The 18,611-nt window shown below is 40.1% G+C and overlaps 1 protein-coding gene across 18 annotated transcripts in view; it reads right to left on the reverse strand.

Moving 5' to 3' along the window:
* The window catches only part of TENM4 (teneurin transmembrane protein 4), a 1,582,078-nt gene that overhangs the window by 130,533 nt on the left and 1,432,934 nt on the right, over nucleotides 1-18,611 (reverse strand). For all 18 annotated transcript variants that reach the window (XM_064644892.1, XM_064644901.1, XM_064644900.1 and 15 more), the window contains one exon: nucleotides 1,711-1,896. In XM_064644892.1, the coding sequence (XP_064500962.1) occupies nucleotides 1,711-1,896 (186 nt within the window). The remainder of the gene's footprint in view (nucleotides 1-1,710; nucleotides 1,897-18,611) is intronic.

Consider the following 18,611-nt stretch of genomic DNA (forward strand, 5'->3'; position numbering starts at 1 on the left):
GTTTTGCAGCAGAACTGATAAAATGGCACTGAGGGTATGAATCAGACTTTTTTTTCTGCATAAATAACTTTCATATAAAATTGTCGCCTGGATTTGGGGCCTTTCGCTGAACTTATTTTTTTCTTTTAAAACCCTTTCATGAATCATGTGTTGCTTTCCAAATCAACTTGCTTGAATAAAAGGCTATAAAATAACATTATAGAAACCCAAGATTTCAATTAACACAGGACTTCTCTCTTAATTTTAAAGTAATTTAAGAAAGGGGGTTTTTTAATCCCTTTCTCACAAAAAGAAATGAAAGCTGCTAGGGACATAGAAGAGAATGCAGAATATGATGACTAATGAGACAGAGGAAGTTTTAAAAGCTAGATATTTTTGATTGGGGGGGTACATGTGGAGACCATAATGTGATAGAGTGACATTAGCATAAATAAATGATAAGTAGAATTGAGCCACAGATATGGTTTGTACAATTACCCTAATGCTGAAATTAAAATATTGTGATCGGGCTTCATTTCCTGTCTGTCTTTGCGTGTGCAAACGCACCTGGTGTTCCAGCAAAGTAAGTGATGTCTACATATAACTAAGCTGATAATCCACACAATAACTACAATGACATTTGCCCAGGTATTGCTAGTGGTTAGTCTTGATGTAGTGTGATTTTCAGCTATCTTGGCATAATGAAAGCAATATAGAGGTAAATTTTCTTGTCTTTAAAAGAAACTGATTAAAATAAAATGACTGGAGGAGAATTCTCACTCTGGAACAATTCTTCTAAATTCAACTGAATTTTTTCAGGTCCACACAGGTATTATTGAGAACAGAACTGGATTCATTAATTTAGTTTTCTATTAATGTGTAATGAAAGGTATCTGGGGAGTTTAATGTTACTGATTTTATAGCATGACTACAGAATGGGGACTGAAGTGGCTGAATGCATAACAGTCAGAAAAAAGGAAGAAGGGAAAATGCATTAAGTATTTAAGTGAGATGAAGGAGAAAGGTGAAGCTGAGGCAGTTCATTAATGATGCTGCAAATTGCTTAATGTGAGAACTGAACTTCTTTGCATGATTTAGGCATATTGGTGGCATCTTATTAATAATAATAATAATAATAGACATGACACTGAGAGCTCATGAATAATGCCAGGTACATGAGAAACACAGAACCAAAGCGAGAGGCGAGTGAAATGGTTAGAAAGGTAGCATAGCAGACAAGGGATAAGCAAGACAGAGTTAAATACCAGCCAGAAATCATGTGACTGCAGTTTCCTCTTTTATACTGGCAAGCAAAGTGACAGTGCAAATAATGGAGCAAATAAAAAGAAAGAAAACTTAAAATCAGATGCATGTTTCTAAAAATGCTGTGACTATAGTAGAGAGGAGTCTTGGAAGCCACAGAAAGACCTCTCAAGAGAGATAAAGTGGGGTGTTTTTAAAAGCTTCTAGCTGACATTTAAAGGCTTGTCAAACACCACATAGGTGTACATCTTGTCTGATAATAAAAAATATATATAGCTATGCCATCAACAAATGAAAGGACATTTTGCCTTGTTCCCACATGAAAATGTATGATGTCAGAACTTGAAATTCAAGAACAAAGGTGCTCATGCTACACTAAGTCACACATATTCAATTAAGCATGCGTCTTCTCTCCTCCCTGATCATCAGTTATTCTTTTAAAAGGAGTCGGTTTTTCTTTCTCCCTACCAATAGTGCAGTGCTCTCCGTTCCAGCCCGGGCTGCATTCACACTTGCCATCCCGGCATGTCCCGTGCTCATTGCAGCGTGGGTGACACGCTCGCTGATCACAGGCTGTGCCCATCCATCCCTCCTCGCAGCGGCAGGTGCCTCCAACACAAATGCCATGTCCTCCGCAGTCCGCTGCACAAATCTCTGTGGGAGAGGAAAGAAGAGAGAGGAGGGGATATGGGTGGAGAGAAGGGAGAGGGGGAAAATCCAGACTGTTATTGTTAAGAAAAGCAGACACACTTCACTACCTCGCCTTACGGGGCAATGAAAGGAATTCCTGGAGCTCATAACACTAATCCTTCCTGACAATAAGAATCTAATAAGTATATTACAAAAACGAGATGGACATGGATTGCAGGGGTCTGCTGTGATTGATCCTCCTATTTGCTTTCTAATTCTCTTGCACTCCTTGAGCTTTTGTGATCCCCAAATCCAAAGGGGAAGGCTCTTCCAATAAGCAGAACAAAAGTCACATTTAATTAAAATTTGGATAAGTGTTGAAACAATGTACTGATAAAATACTGATCCTAAAGTTAAGTGCTGGCAAAGTCTGTTTATGGCTTGTTAACCCACAGTTCTGGGATGGGATTCATTAAAATCCTTCTCTCTTCAAAATTAATATAGAATATTTCTATTTCTACTGAGTCTGCACATCTGCTATGTCCCTATTCTCTTACCACCCCATTAAAAATCCCCTCCCAGGCATTCAGAGGTACCACCATGCCTTTTTGGTCAGCCAGCTGCACTGGAATTGATACGATGGTGCTTGTTCCCATGTTTATCAGAGCTAATGAAAGCACAGAGTCATAGCTGGATATTTTGGTACTCACCTCCAAAAAGGACCTTGCCTTTTCAGGGGTTCTGGCCTTCCCACCCTTTGTGAGCCCTAGTGGGCATAAGGACATGCACAATGTTTTTGCCTAGCACTAGACTTTTGTCTAAAACCTGGCATAGTCTTGGTATGAATTTGGGAGACTTTGTGTTTTTACCTACACTGTATTTGCCTGTAGAAAAAGAGACTTGGTGGAGAAGAGGCACTCACAAGTCAGGTGTTAAAGTGTCCGTTGCCACCATTACTCCATAGGACTGATTTCAAGGGAAAAAAGAAAACCCAAATACTGATGCAGTGTTGTACTGCAGATGAAATGAAATGAATTTATTTCTTCTCCAGACTCATCAACCGACTGCTACTTTCGATCTCTAATAAACCCTGACTACACTCTCCTCTCCTCAGTTGTAAGAGAGGCAATTCACAGTATTTCAGCCTATGAAGTCTTCTTCCTTCTCTCTGGCTTCTGGCCAGTACTTCTAAATTTCCAAATGTTTTGGCCTCAAGTCTTCTGCTTGACTGAGCCATTTTGTAGAATTCACAGGGTAGGGACACAGTTCCTCTTGGGGCCACAGAGAGAAGATGTGAACAGAAGAAATGCTGAGCAGGACTCGGCTGGAAGCACAAAGGGGTACTGTGGTACTCTGCAGAGCACATTTTCTCTCTGTTCCCTGAGCTGTGCACCCCCAGAATGAGTATCTCACACACCAGCCCATTTCCAGTGCCTCTCTTTGTGTCTCTGAGCGTATTAACTGAAGATTTGGACCTCCAGGCTTGTGGTGGAGAGGTGACTGGTATTATACAAGACATTTACTTTGTGTCACTGGCTGCACATAAAATATTCAAAGCTACTCAGCCTGCATTAACATCACACCTGACTGAAATTCAGTCCTACTTAAGTTGCCTTTAGTCTTTTGCTAATTAGTATAACCATTTACAGGACACTTGGGCTGTTCAGGGACTTTTGATATGCTCCTGATACAGGACTGGAACATCCCAGTAAACTCCAGGAGGAAAGTTTTGCACCCTAGCAGAGAGCTGCAAGGTCTTCAGCCCCTTACACTGAAATGGCCTCCAGTCTCCAAGGATCAGAGAGTTCTTTGGACAGCTGTAACTATGATAGTAATGATAGTAATACTTTGAATGTCTAGAAAACACCTGATTTTCCAAATGTGACATGAAAATAATACCTAGCTCCTACCTCCTATACAGCTCAGGGTGGCTGAACAGTTTTCAGTTGAACTCCTTTTGCTGCAGTGTCATGGATTTCTCCAAACACTCTCAAACATTTAGTTCTATATATTTAAGTCTGTAGTGAAAGAACTTTGGAGTTCAAAGGGCCTTAAGGCACTCAGGAACTTGTCTGTATCACTTAGAGTCAACCTGGAAAAAGCATTTGGGTATCTTAGGTACTTAAACACAGTATGTGCACATACCACTTGCTGCTGAGATGTAAAAGAATCTAATGTAAGTTTTATTTGAAGGAAGTAGAAATTACACTATCAAACACTAAAGGCATGACTGAGGAAGGACTCTTGAGTTGCTGTCAGAACATTTTACTCTGCATCTGGCATCAAGACATAGATTTTCACAGCTCCTAGATGTGAGGGAGGTAATATCATACCACAGTACTCGTTAGGAAGATAAGGAATGGGCAATTATTGACTTGCTAAAGGGCTGGAGCCCAGACATGTGTGTTTTCTAATCTTTTAGACTGCCAGACAGCACTGCAACTGAGCATGGGTCGGTTAGGATGGTACATGAACACACAGGACTTGCAAGTTGGTTAATATAGCAATAAAGCTGCATTAAAAAAAAAAAAAATTGTCTCCCCTTGGCTGACTTGATGAACAAAGTCTGGGGGAGGATAAAGGAAACAGCAGAGAAAAAATGGAAAGTTTCATTTATGCTGCTAAAATTTCAGCAAGCTGTGAAGAAATACCTTAAGAAAGTCTAAGAGTACTGGTATTTAAACCCAAACTCCAAAAAATATTGCTGTAGTCTCTAGTGCTTCCCAGCACGCTTTCACCATAGGGCTACTCTAGTATTGGGCTGTAATCCCTTCTTTGGTTATTGGTCTATATTTTTTATTTGTAAGTGTTGAACTTTGATCTCATGTAATTTTTCTTGCTTCCAGTTTACCAAGCAATCCAGGGGATGTCAGCTCGGCCACTTCACCCCTTCGTTATATCCTGTTCCCTAGCTTTGACCTGCAGGGTCCCATCTCTGAAATGGCGATACCACTGATACCCTCGAGCCCAGCAATGTGCACTGTGAATAACCTCCTCTACTGCTGACTGTGAAGCTCTGAAATTCCAGAAGACAAGTATCTCCAGTGATGGCCAGGCAAATGGGCATTTTGGAGGACTTGGCATCTTGTGACTCCAAAGTCCATGTGAACATCTTAAGGACTTTGTTATTATTTAATTAATAGTTTATCTTTGGTTTGAGAATGTTAATAAGTCTGGCTGAGATGGATGTTAAAATGTTATTTTATAGGATCATAGAACAGTTTGGGTTGGAAGGGACCTTTAAAGATCATCTATTTCCATAATCAGCGACACTTTCCACTAGATCAGGCAGCTCAGAACCCCAGCCAACCTGACCTTGAATGTTTCCAGGGATGGAGCATTCATCACCTCTCTGGGCAACCTGTGACAGTGTTTTGCCACCCTCTTTGTAAAAACATTCTCCCTCATATCTAATGTAAATCTACCTTCTTTTAGTTTCAACAATTACCTCTTGTCTTATCACTAGGTTCTATGAAAAGTCTGTCCCCGTCTTTCTTATAAGCTGCCTTAAAGTACTAAAAAGGCCACAACAAGGTCTCCCTAGAGCCTTCCATTCTCCATGCTGAACAACCCCAACTCTCTCAGCCTGTCTCCATAGCAGAGCTACCTCAGCCCTCTGATTATCTTTGCGGCCTCCTCTGGACTCGCTCCAACAGGTCCACATCCTTCTTATGTTGGGTATCCCAGATCTGGATGCAGCACTACAGGTTAGGTCTCACAAGAGCAGAGGGGGAGAATCCTCTCCCTCGACCTGCTGGCCACACTGTTTCTGATGCAGCCCAGGATATGTTTGTCTTTCTGGGCTGTGAGCACATATTGTCAGCTCATGTCCAGCTATTCACCCAGCTGCACCCCCAAGCCCTTCTCCTCAGGGTTGCTCTCAATCCCTTCATCCTTCCCTTCATCAGCCTGTATGAATACCAAGGGTTTCCCTGACTCAGGGGCAGCACCTTGTAGATAAAGTAAACAAGGCATAAGGAAGTAAAGTGATGGATCCACAGGTATATGTGAACTCTGAGACAGGTACAAGACCTCCTTGATGTCCTGATATGCAGTCCTGTGTCCTGTGGGTAAGATGGAAAGGCAGCTCATAGTAGGTCAGATATCCACAGATTGGTGATGAAAGAAAAAAAAAAACAGAGATAAAAGGAAACTATCTGGAGTGACAGTCAGAAGTCTTCTTGGAGTAATCTGAAGGTGTGAAACTAGAATAATGGAGTACATTCAAAAATTATGAGGAGAGAAAAAAATTACTTCCTGAAAAGTGGAGTCTCTGTGTAGTCATTCCTATGCAAAGGGATAGAAACCCCTTTGGGACATTTACATCTTGACTGAAATATTTTTCAGACAACATGCTGCCAAGGAACAGTCTTGCACATGCGGGCCAGGGATATGCACTGCATGATGTAAAACAAACAGATCTTAGGCTAACCCAGAACAGGAATGCTGGGAGCATTTTGGGTTTAATCTCCCACCCAGCTGAGATCCCACCCAAACCACCACCCACGCACACAAGAGAGTGCAGACTCCAGGTTATGTATGTCTAATTCACATATAATGGATAGATAAGGTGGTTTGGATTCCCAGGCCCCAAGAGCTGCAGTAAAGACTCTCAGCTGTGAAAAACACTTGTGAAGCAAACTACTTACGACAGCCTCCCTAAAATGTAGTTTAATTACTTCTGACAGGGAACCAGGAGCCAGGAACTCTCAAATCTAAATCTTCCATTTAGCTGCCAGTTTAAAGATAGATAGGTACCATACAATTTAAATAGCCTTACAACACTCATCCTGCTGTACGCCCTGGCTCTTTATAACACAGCCCTCTTAAATGCTCACAGGTTTCTAATGGGTGATTAAATAGTCAGAGTAGCTTTTACTTTTGTGGTGATGCTCAAAGAAATGATCAAAATGGATTTCAGATTAAGCTTCCACTTAAATACATGTCTTTTTGGGCAGAATAAGACAGCTAAGGCTGTTTTACAGAAAAGGGCAGGTGAATAGTTTCTTTGTCATTCAGTCCCAGGGACAGAATTTGTCACCTCTGTTCTTATTACAAGCTGCATTTTTTGATACATTTCCCAATTCTGTTTTTAAAATTAGAGGACATGATTAGCTACCATTTGAGCTGCATGAGCAAATGAGAATGAAAGCTTTTAATTCTCCTAATACAGCATTTACAGACTGGCCAGCTGCACCATATTGCTCCTGCCTATTTAAGCTTAGTTAGAACACTGTTTGTGCATAAAAGACCTGCCTGTTAAATATTTTCACACCAGCTGTTCCTAAAAGGTGACTAAATATTTCCTTTCATCTTTAATCTCTTTCACTGTTTGTATGAACAGCTTAGCCACTCCTTATCCTTTCCTAGAGGAGCACTGTGTTTTACTTCATCTTGCAATGTAGCTCTCAAAGCTGTCTGTAGTTCCATGAAGGAAGGGGATCCTCTGAGTAAGTCTGGTGCCCAATTCTAAGAGTAAATATGAGGCTCAATGTATTTTGCTTCCCGACACTTGCGCTTACCAGAGAGCACTGATGGATGTTAATTGATTCATGGATGCAGAGTTTTATCTAAGGAATCAAGTTCATTTCAATGCTACCATCTAGGAGTTTGCCATGTTACTGTCCTGCATTCTCTGAATCTTGCCTCATGTTATGGCAGTCTTACCCAAAGAACTGAATTGAGCCTAGTTGCCTTCTGCGGGTCAAGGAGGAAAGACAGGTAGTTCCAGAGGATGATTCATTTGAAATCTCTTTCATGGAGAACTTCTGGAGCAGACTGTGCTGAAGGCTCTATTGAGTTTTGGGTAGTTTGTCCAGGGGTCTAAGGTGAAAAGGATAATGCCATTCCCAACAGGATTCTGATTATTTTTCATGCAAATAATCAAAACAGAAATGATTTATTTTCAGTTTCAGGACCTGATCTATTCCATCACTGCTCATCCCCACCAACAACCAAGCCCATGACTGGGGCTTTGAGCAACCTGGTGTAGTGGAATGTGCCCCTGCCCATGGCAGGGGGATTTGGACCTAGGAGACTTCAAGGTCCCTTCCAACTCAAACCATCCTGTGATTCTATGATTCCATGATTCTATGAGCCTAGATTCAACTGCCTGCTGGCTAGGTTTTTGACAAATGGCTTTTCTTTTTTTTCTCATTATCTCTTCACGATTGGAGGAGAGATTTCCCTCTGGTCTGTAAAGGCTGCCTCAGAATTACTCAAGGCTATCTTAAAAATCCTTGAATCCTACCCAAAATCTTGACAGTGGCTGCTGATGTGCCTTAACTTCTCCACAGTGCGTTGACAAATACTGTACTGTAATTTTATTCTATCTCCATCAGCATGTCTCTGTTGTTCACATAAAGCTTAAGAATCTCAACTGAGGCCAAGATTATCCTTTTTGTTCTGCGTTTGCACTTTGCCAGGTGTAATGAGGTCACAGTCCATTAACAGCACTTCAGAAGTAAGAATACTAAAGCAATTACTCATACAAATAAAAAACTTGTACCTGATACTTTTTTTTTCTTTTGCATATCCTGCTAAAAACTGACCCAAATCTGTCCCATTAAGAATAAAAAGTCTGCTATGTTGCCTTTGATATTTCAGAAGAAAAGTGGGAAAGAAACCTATCAAACACTAACCACCAGTGTAGTACTTTGTTCATGGCCCTTTTTAATTGACGGAACAGACACATGAGCTTTCAACACAGGAAATGGCATCATCCAGAATTTCATATTATTTTCACATTACATTAAAGAATGGGTTTGGGAGAGGGATAATGATGTTAATTTGTGCTTCATTTATAGCAAATCCATTTTTACATGTTTACCCCTATTCCCCCACAAATCCTCAAACTGGCTTGACAACAGTCTAAAGCTTTCCAGCTTAGAGAAGAGCAATGCAGATGAAAATTTTTCTGTAGCATTCATGTGATGCAGAATCAGAGACTTAGCTGCTTCTGACCTGCCTGTTAAATCCTTTAATAAATATGGATTTAGTGCTAAAATATAAGATCAGGTGAAATTGCTCACAGCTTCCTGAAAAATGGGTCGGTTCCACTGACCTTCAATATATTAATAGAAAATTTAATAATTAAAAATCTGTCTTAACTGGGATTTTCCTATTTTGAGTTGGCTCATTTGAGGCCATTTCTAGCCTCAGACAGATTTTTCCAGAAAAGATGCACAGAAGAGAGGCATTGCACAGAGCTAAAAGGCTGAGTTTGGTAAAGAACTAAGCCTTGTTTTCACAACCTGCTTTAGAAGACAAGTTATGGGGAATATCTGGGAAAAGCAACAAATATAAAGATATGGATTAAAAAAACCCAGAAGGTGCATGATCAGCATGATTTAGATAACAGTGAAGTGCTAAATACATTCTTCATGATGAAACACATTTTGCAGTGTTATGAAACTCTCATTCCTGTGATTTGATAACTCTGTAGTGACATGAACTCTTTTGCTGTTACTGAAGAAGACATAAAGAACATTAGCTTTTAAAACCATTCTTTTTACCAATGTAATAAGGAAAGGATCAAACCAGGGAGCAAGGGAAAATCTGAAAGGAGACGTCTGGATTTTCTGTCCTTGCCAGTAACAAATCTGTAGCATGAAATCCTCCAAAAACCATCCCAGTTCATTAGCAGCCAGGTTGTGCAAGTTGTGTCCACGTCATTGATTGAGGGGCAAGTGTTTTTACTTTCAGAGATCATGTCCTAAAAGCAAAATCTGCATAATTTAATGCCTTTATACAAATAATTTATCTCTTTTTAAAATATACATCAATTATGTAAATATTACTAATGTAGAAATAGTAACTATTATTTATGTCAATAAATGTAAAACCTGTGCTTTTATGAGTGTAATTAAACTTCTGGTACTGAGATGACTCTCCACTCCGCTCAAGGGTCTCATCTTATTTTACTCAGCTCAGCAAACTGAATATATCTGAAAGGTAACAGCTATTTATTTTCTTTCCATGGACGAGGAGATCAAGATTAAAGGATGCTCTCTAGAGATTGAAAATGAATCCATCAGCTTTGTATCATTCCTAATCAGGAAGCACACTGACCTTCAGCAATGGTTTTGAAATGTGACTTTGGACACCTGAATTTTCACCTCCTGAACACAGAGCCCTGAGGAGCATCCTGGAGTGCCTGCACTGGGGAATGCATATCCTGTGTTAAAGAGCGACCCTAACCAGGACACTTGAGTTGGCCTGAATGCTGATTCTTGCCAGGTCTGCAGAAGGAGGACTGAGTACAGATCTTCAATACATGTGCAGAAGGGAAAACTTTGGAGAAGGGTTGGTGAAGATCCCTAATAAAAGAAAGCATCCATCTCTGGCCCTCAACTAATCAAAAGATAACCCCACTTTAGCTTTTTCCCCCATTCTTCTCCTGGTATTTAGTTCTTTGCTTGCATAAACAGCTTTGTGCTTAACTGAAAGGCTTCTGCAAATCCTGTTCTAGGTATCATCTCTCTCTGGAGATTCAGATCAGGAACCTGGGCTGCTCTGAGCTGCCAAACTTGGAGATGAAGTGTCCACAAAGCACCTCCTCACCAGGTGCTGAGCAGATCCAGGAGATATGTCCATAACTGCCCTAGAACCCACCTTCCATCTCTGAAATGAGTAATGAATGAGTTTGGTATAGTAATATACTATTGTATGCCTGGCCTCCAAGACTGAGCCTCAGACTCTGTAAGCTTACAGCACTGAGCCCAATGGGACTCTTGGAAATTCTTGCTAGAAATAGTAACAGTAAGAACAGGAGCAGTCAACAGCTAGCCCTGTGCTAACGGAACACAGCTCTTACCCGATCTGTCCAGGTGCACAATGTACAGTTGGGATATCTTCTAAAAAAAAATCTCACTTCTAAGTGCAATTTCAGCTTGCTTCATATTTGCATAAAAGTCTTCCAGTTCCTGTTTGAAAAGCTGTAGCTGTGGGATGAAATTCCATTAAACTGGTCTGGTGCCTTTTATCAGCTTCTAGTTTCTGCAGTATTCATACTCTATTTTCATCCTTTCCTTAAATACTAGGGATTGACCATCACATTGTATTTAAAGCATCTTCTCTATGGATGTGATTTACTTTTGTACTTGTGTCAATCTTCCATTTATTTATTATTATGAACTTTATTTTAAACTGTCTCTTGCTGTTGAATAGCAGGACATGAAATGCCAAGTATTGTCATGCTTCAGTCTTGGAGCTGAGATTTGTTGAATAAAATAAATATCCCAAAGTGCAGGATTATATTTTTCTCTTTGATGCTTAATTGAATCTCTATGCTTTCTGGGATGTGAGGTAAAGCTTCCCAGAGAAGAAACAATTCCTATGTTAGAATTCCTAATCCTAACAAGGCTTCTTCTCTGGGCTAATTTTAATTTCCTCCCTGTGTCCACAAGGAAGAGATAATTCGACAGCAGAAAAGCCTTTTACTCATGCTTACTGTTATTAAAAAGAACTAATTTCTTTTCCAATTCTGTACAGTTTGTTTTTTTTCTAAAATCAATTCAACAGAGCATTTACAAATGTGTGTGCTGAAGTGATCACAAGCTAGATTTGCTTGGGATTCCCTTATTCGGAGCTCATACAGTACCAACGTTGTTTGTTTTTTCTTCAGATAGGATTTCGCCAAAGAACTTAGAAATTTTAATTACTCATCTTTTTCAAAAGGGGACAGAACATGTATGAAACATGCAGGGCTGACATATCCAGAAGTTAGATGTCTGTCTATCCAGACAAATTGGATGCAGCAGCAGCTGTTCCAAAAGGTTTGTGTCTGCTGTGCTGTCCATATGCCTCAACACTGGTCTGAAAGGATCACTTTAACAGAAAAGCAGCAGAGCTCTCTCCAAAGCATTTTCGAACTTTCATCTCTCAAGATCATTAGAAAGGTGCTCATTAGTGCAAATTGTGATGATAGTTTTTAGAGTATGAACATCTTGCAACTTGGAAGGGGGCAGAAACACTATACTAATTCCAGTGCATCCACTTCAGACAGCTTATTTAATCATGGATTTCCAGCCTTCAGTAGACACTGATACACTATATGACAATCACTGGTCTTACATTGGTTTTTTCCTGCTTAGTTTTGATGTTATTCTGTCTTACCTACCCCCAGATTATTTTCCTTATTATTTAATGTCAGACATTCCACTCCCCCCTCCATGGGCAGGGACACCTTCCACTAGACCAAGCCGCTCAAAACCTCATCCAAGCTGGTCTCGAACACTTTCAGGGATGGGGCATCCACAGCTTCTCTGGGCAACCTATTTCAGTGTCTCAAATGTGATTTGATGAAGCTGAAAACATCCAATAAACCTTTGAAGAAACTCTGATCATGATGAGCTCCAGATGGGTTGGAGTGTAAGGAAATAGTCACAGGAGCTATCCACCAACAACAGCATGGAATTGACTGAATGGCAGTGGAGAAGCCGTGACATGGAACCTATGACAATCCTTGCTGAGCCAAACGAGTGAGGTATGAGACGATAGTCTTGAGCATTATCAAGATAGATCACAGGCAGAGACTGCACACAAATATCCACCCTGCTGACACTGCAGCAGTATTCTGGTTAAAAGTGGGAATTGTCAGAAGCAGAGGTCTAGACTCACAAATTAAGAGGATGTCTACACAGTCTTTTGTGAGTTGGTTACAGAGGGATTGGCTAAATGTACTGAATGACATTTATCTTCAGTTCAAAAGACGCATTACTGCCATAGAGCAATTCTAAGCCTGCAGAAATACATGCTGATTCCTATGGTTTTATGAGCATGACCTATTCCACGCAGTGATTATAACATTTCAGGTTCTCAGCTGGCTCGATCAACTGGTTTTATCTCCAAAAGAACCTGAAGAGCCATTTCACATCATGCTTGCAGGACAGTAGTTTTGTGCTCAGTGACAGCGGGATTACACTTACTGTGTCAAAGAAGTGACTTAGTACTTTTTTAAAAAGCAGTAACAGACTGTTACAGTAACTGTCCTAACAGACATTCCATTGTAGAAAAGGGACTAAGCTATGACCAGCCCCCATGTTGGCATGATGTAAGTCTAGAAAGTGTAAGGACTCTAAGGCTTCTCCTTTCAAAGGCAAAGTCAGAGAAAAAGCCAAAATTTGGTTATCTGAGACTCAGCATACAAGTGATAAGTTCTCAGTGATACAAGTAAATGTGCTAATTGTTCAGTCATCCTCAAAACATGCTATTTTCACAGTAGTCTGTTTTAAGCATGGAACTTAACATCATGTTAACATGAACCCTCCTTAGTCCAGTACATCACTAGTGTTTTCAGCCAGAAAAGTCCACGCCACAAAGCATAATTGATACAAACAAAAAGAACTTTTGAGCTCATAATGTGACTGCTGAGGTCACATTTGGAGATAGGGAAGAATGTTGAACTAAAACTGGCATGCTGGGAATTAGCCCTAATTGTTGTTGAAAACAAATAGGGCATGGAATAGTCTACCCATTGTCCTTTGTGGGGGTCCATAAATTTGCATTGATTACTGCTGATATGAGAGACAAGCTCTACTCATCACAGAATGACCAAGGTCAGTGAGAATCAGGGACTGCTTATTATACCACTGGACACACACCATTCTCAGCCTGAGACATGAGCTAATCAGACCAAATGCTTTGTGATCTAATGGTCAGAGCCAGACTGATGATATCATTGCTTCCACTAGTTTTGGCCAAGTTTGAAATGACAGCTAGAATGCAAGTCTTCAGGTCCTTCAATCTTCCCTTAGTCATTGTAACTGATCAAGACTGCATGGACTGCTGCAAACAGAGAAGTGGTTAGAAGCAAGATCCTAAATACATCCTAGAACTGACAGAAGTTTGATGGATCTTCAGTTGGCTAGGGAAATACCCTAAAACAATTTCTCAGCTATCAGATTTTAAGTAGGAACCCATACTTGAAAGATAAGTTGTATTTCTATCTTAGTGGGAGTTTTCTCCCTCCCTTTAGTATGTCTTTCATGTGCTGAACACAAAGATATTTGGACTTTTGAAGAATTGGACTTTCCACAAAAATAACTACAGCCCATTTCAGCTATTACTTTTTTTTTCCACCACACCAGGGTCTTCTTATACACATTTTTAATAAACAAAAGGAAAGGGAGTAAAAGGGTATTCAAATGAAAGCCTTCATGAATACTTTTATTTCAAAGGTTTGGGCTGATTTTAGTCTTTTATTGCGTTTTTAATAAAAAGCTTAGAAGGCTTTAAAGGATAAGTTCATCTTGGCAATGGGTAGGCTAAAATCTGTACTCACAATTCCAACTAAAAAAATTCATGCTTTGTACAATGATAGTTCTTGTTAACACTGTTGATTCTCTGGATTCACTAATTCCTTCACAATCCACAAAGCAGATATCTCCCAGGCAGAGCCAGTGAGAGTCTTGTGTAATGCCACTGAGCAGCACATACTTTATTCCCTTAGAGAGAAAAGTGACTTCTCTCGGCACAAATAAAATGAGGAAGATCACAAGTTCACAAATCAGAATGTTATGTTTCAGCAAGGCTGAGGATAAAATTCCTTCTGGTACAAAATATTTCCTGGCCTTTAACAACCATTAGAAGACCAAATTAAGGCTTTCGGGATGAGTCTGCAATTTAGGTATTGAGCCAGAACAGATTTTGATGGTATCTTCTGAAGACTAGCTCTGAAGATGCTGTGCTACCAAAATTTCAATTGCCTCAAACTAATGTTTCTCACTACTCTGTAAGGGTAGTGAGACAAACAAGTTACAAGCTGAAGGAAGATCATTCAAGGTGGCCTTTGATTACAGAGCTGTGCCCGATAACTTTTTCGCAATTAAGATCTAAAATATACAGATGTTTATCAATTTCTGGTGTTGCATCCTGAGGTTTATTTCTCTTCTTCTTCCTCACATGTTTTAAAGCTAAGAAAAAGACAAATCATCAAATTCTTAGGAATCAAAAAGGGCTCTAGTCTGTAGTATGGTACAAGCCTGTATCACATGAGAGCTGATGTAATATCTGTCTTTTACAGAGACATTTTCATCCCCAAAGAAAATAATTTTTTAAAGAAGGAATTATATGAACATTTTCTAAGGATGAATTTTTATCTTGGTGGCCTTGGGCATGACATGAATTTAACACCAGATTTTGTTTTCAAAGGTTGACACCAATAAGCCCAAGGAAATCAAATTATATCACACATGTTGCGTTAACCCTGGTGCTGTTTGACCAATGGGATATGACATTGTCTGGTAGGATATATGAGAACTGTGTCTCTGTGTGCCTGCAAGTGCATTTATGCAAGAGTCTCCTGCACAACTCCTGATGAAAAGAAGACATTGGAAGCTAAAGGTATATTTGCTTTAGCTTAACTCTTTAAAAGTTCATTCTTCATGATCTCTTTGTCTAATAATTAGAATAGAGAAGAAATACCCATTTCAATGAACTGTACAACTCTGTGGTGGGGTGCTCTCTGAAAGACTTTCACCATTGTTAATTTATACAACTAAAGTGATACTAAAAATTCAATCACTACCATTAACTGATACAGGATCTTAAATCTAATCATTGTTTGCAAATGATCTTAAATTGATCCATACTCCTGCAAAGCAAACAAGAGCTTTTCCATTGATTTCAATGTGCTGTACAGTAATTTATAAGAAGATGGCTTCCCTGCAATCAGAGACATGGATACACACACCACACTAGTTTTATTTTAAATCCAGCTTCCCAAACTACTGAAAACAGTAAAGTCATAGAGGACTATTTTACAACTGGTGGGTAAATTCCCAGTCTTCTGCTAGTCCTGTGGCTACCCACACTATATTCCTACTGTGCTTAGAGGCCAGGTTTATCTAGGCATATCTGCCAGTATTGTGATCACTCCATGGCAATCTGAAGCCCCTCCAAACCTGTCTAACCGATCACACAGGCTAAGATGGAGATTCCTACTGTTTACATTAAATGCCACAGTTCTGTAATTGCCTCTCTCCTAAGGAATCTGTGATCATGATGTCTGCTGAGCCTTCTACAGTTATCTGGCAGAACGGAGGATATCTCAAAAGCTGAACCCAGACTGCTCTAAAGTAATACGAAATAGCCAAATAAGAAAGCAGCTGAATTAATGAGAAATCAATTAAGCTCCCTTTTAAGGATTTCAACTTAACGAAGATCTGAATTGACCTCTGCAAAGATTTCTCTTCTTGAGGAAAACTATCCCACTAAATTGGTAATGTCATGGGAAGCATAAGAGCAGAAGAGGATAGCATGGAACTAGGCATGAATTGAAAATCTTTCTTTTTTCCTGTGCACTAAAGACATTTATAACATTTCTAGCTAGAATAAGTGTGGCCACAATGAGCACTGCAGTGCTGGAAATCCTGAGGAGATGAATGGTCTGAAATGCTGTTTCTGTCCCAAATGACGGGCACTCTGTGCTTTAGAGTAATGCCCACCTAGCATTAAGGTTCAGGGCATGAAACCCCTATCAAAGAATCATAGAATCATAGTCTGATTTAGGTTGAAAAAGACCTCTAAAACCATTAACACAGCACTGCCAAGCCCACCAATAAGCCATGTACCCAGGTGCCACATACACATGTCTTTTAAATCCCTCCAGGGATGGTGACTCCACCACTTCCCTGGGCAGCTTCTTCAAATGCTTGACAACCCTTTCAGTGAAGAAATTTTTCCTAATTACCAACCTAAATCTCCCCCAGACAAACTGAGGCCATTTCCTCTTGTCCTCTCCCTTGTTACCTGGAGAAGAGAGCAACTTGGCTACAACCTCTTTCAGGTAGTTGTAGAGAGCAATAACATCAACCCTGAGCCGTCTTTTCTTTAGGCTGAACACCCACAGCTCCCTCAGCTGCTCCTCATCAGACTTGTGCTCCAGATCCTTCCCCAGCTCTGTTGCCCTTGCCAAACTGGATTGGTCCAGCCAGTTCACTGTTTTCTTTGAGCTAACTGCTTGTAGCATCTGCATTGACCTGGTAGGTAGGATACTCTCTCAAGAAGTGAGAGAGCACATCCAATGCATTCTCAGATTGAGGAGACACCTGTTTAAGTGCCACAGAATTTTAGGAAACTAAGGTACTTTTGCAATAGACAGCTCTAGATGGTAGGATGTCTCAGAAGTTGATAAGTTGTCTGCAACATTGTAGTACAGCTCAATAATCTGCATTTGCTTAAGGTAAATTTAAATGCCTAAATATCTTTGTGATCATAGACCTTAATAACAAAGTTTGGCAACAAGTCACTGAGAAGCAGCATTTCTTCCCTGCCACAGTGGGGAAAAAATGGCAGTCACAAAGTCAAATGCCATATCCTCAAAAAAACATGTTAGCCGTAGAAGTGATGATAGGAGCTATGAATAGGGTCAAACTACTAGATTTCTTGAGATATGATCATTCAAGTTCAGCCTCAGTCTCTGGTCAGGCATTCTCTCTCACTCTTTTCAAAATGTGAAGTAAAACATCATAACCTCCTACCTCTTTACTGAGTCTCAGCTTCCAGTTTCTAACTTGTATCATTAAATGTACAGCCCAGGATTTCATGTCTCCCCTCCTCGACAATTTAGGACCACCATATACAAAGTACTATTCCTTCTGCTCTTCAGTGTACTTTTAAGGGTCTGAGGTAGAGCCTGGATGTCAACCATGCATAAAGTGAGTCATTACGAATAAGTGATGCAGAAGGAATCCTTATCTGCATGCAGGTCAATCTACAACCACTGTCAACTGCCCAGAAAGAGTCAGTACTTATTACACAGAGAACATAATTTCTATTGCTGCTTCATATATTCAACTTTGCAATGCTTCTAGTGTATATCATGCATGCCAGGATGTCAACTACCAAACAGAGAACAGTTTGAGAATCACTGATTTAAATTTGAGGAGAGTGAAGGACAACACCAGCTAACTTAATTCCTTTAATAATGATTTTGCATCCAAGCATAATACTGTTTTGATGGGCCTGGGATTGTACTGATGCATCACTGAGATCCCTCTGGTAAACGGTGCATTCCCCCAATGCAGATGACATGACTCACCTATTCATTCACTGCAGTCAGCAAATATGTCTTACGGTAAGTGGTGTGTTGCCTCTTAATTAGCTACAAATACTTGGTCCAGTTTAAACAGGTCAAGAGTGAAACTATACCACCTACTGAGTTCTGTTTCACATTGCAGCACAGGCCACTTCCTTCTTCCCACTACACTCAGACAATAAGAGGTTAAGAGAGCTGCCCCATAATGGCTTCATTAGTTGCCAGCTAGGGCTCATTAAGAGGTGAAGGGAGATAGCCCACCAAAAGCCTGGGATACTGAGGATCTGTCATGGCAGACCCTGGAGAAACCAGGGTCAATGTTTCCTTAATTACCTTTCTTGTACTAAGCATTGCTTTGGACTTATTAGCTGAACTGGGTTATAAAAACCTTTTTTGTATTTGCTTGTGCAACAGTACTAAGATGCAAAAGGGAGGGGATTGAATTCCCCCATGGAGAATTCAAAATGTCTCTTTTGCTGCTCAGTACAAGTTATCTCCAGGCTCTGCACCTTTCTCTAAGAGACCTTTTTTTTTATATTTGGGAATCTATCAGAAAAGTAGTGCATAGTGAGGGAGGAGGAATCCTACAAAACTGTCCCTTGCATGAAAGGGTGAAGTATGTTTAAGAAGCATTTTTCCAGACTGAAAAATCTGAGATAGTATGGCAGCAGCCCTATCTCAAGATATATTGGCAGTGCGT

The sequence above is a fragment of the Pseudopipra pipra genome, chromosome 2 (assembly GCF_036250125.1).
Source record: "Pseudopipra pipra isolate bDixPip1 chromosome 2, bDixPip1.hap1, whole genome shotgun sequence".
In the NCBI taxonomy this organism is placed as follows: Eukaryota; Metazoa; Chordata; class Aves; order Passeriformes; family Pipridae; genus Pseudopipra; species Pseudopipra pipra.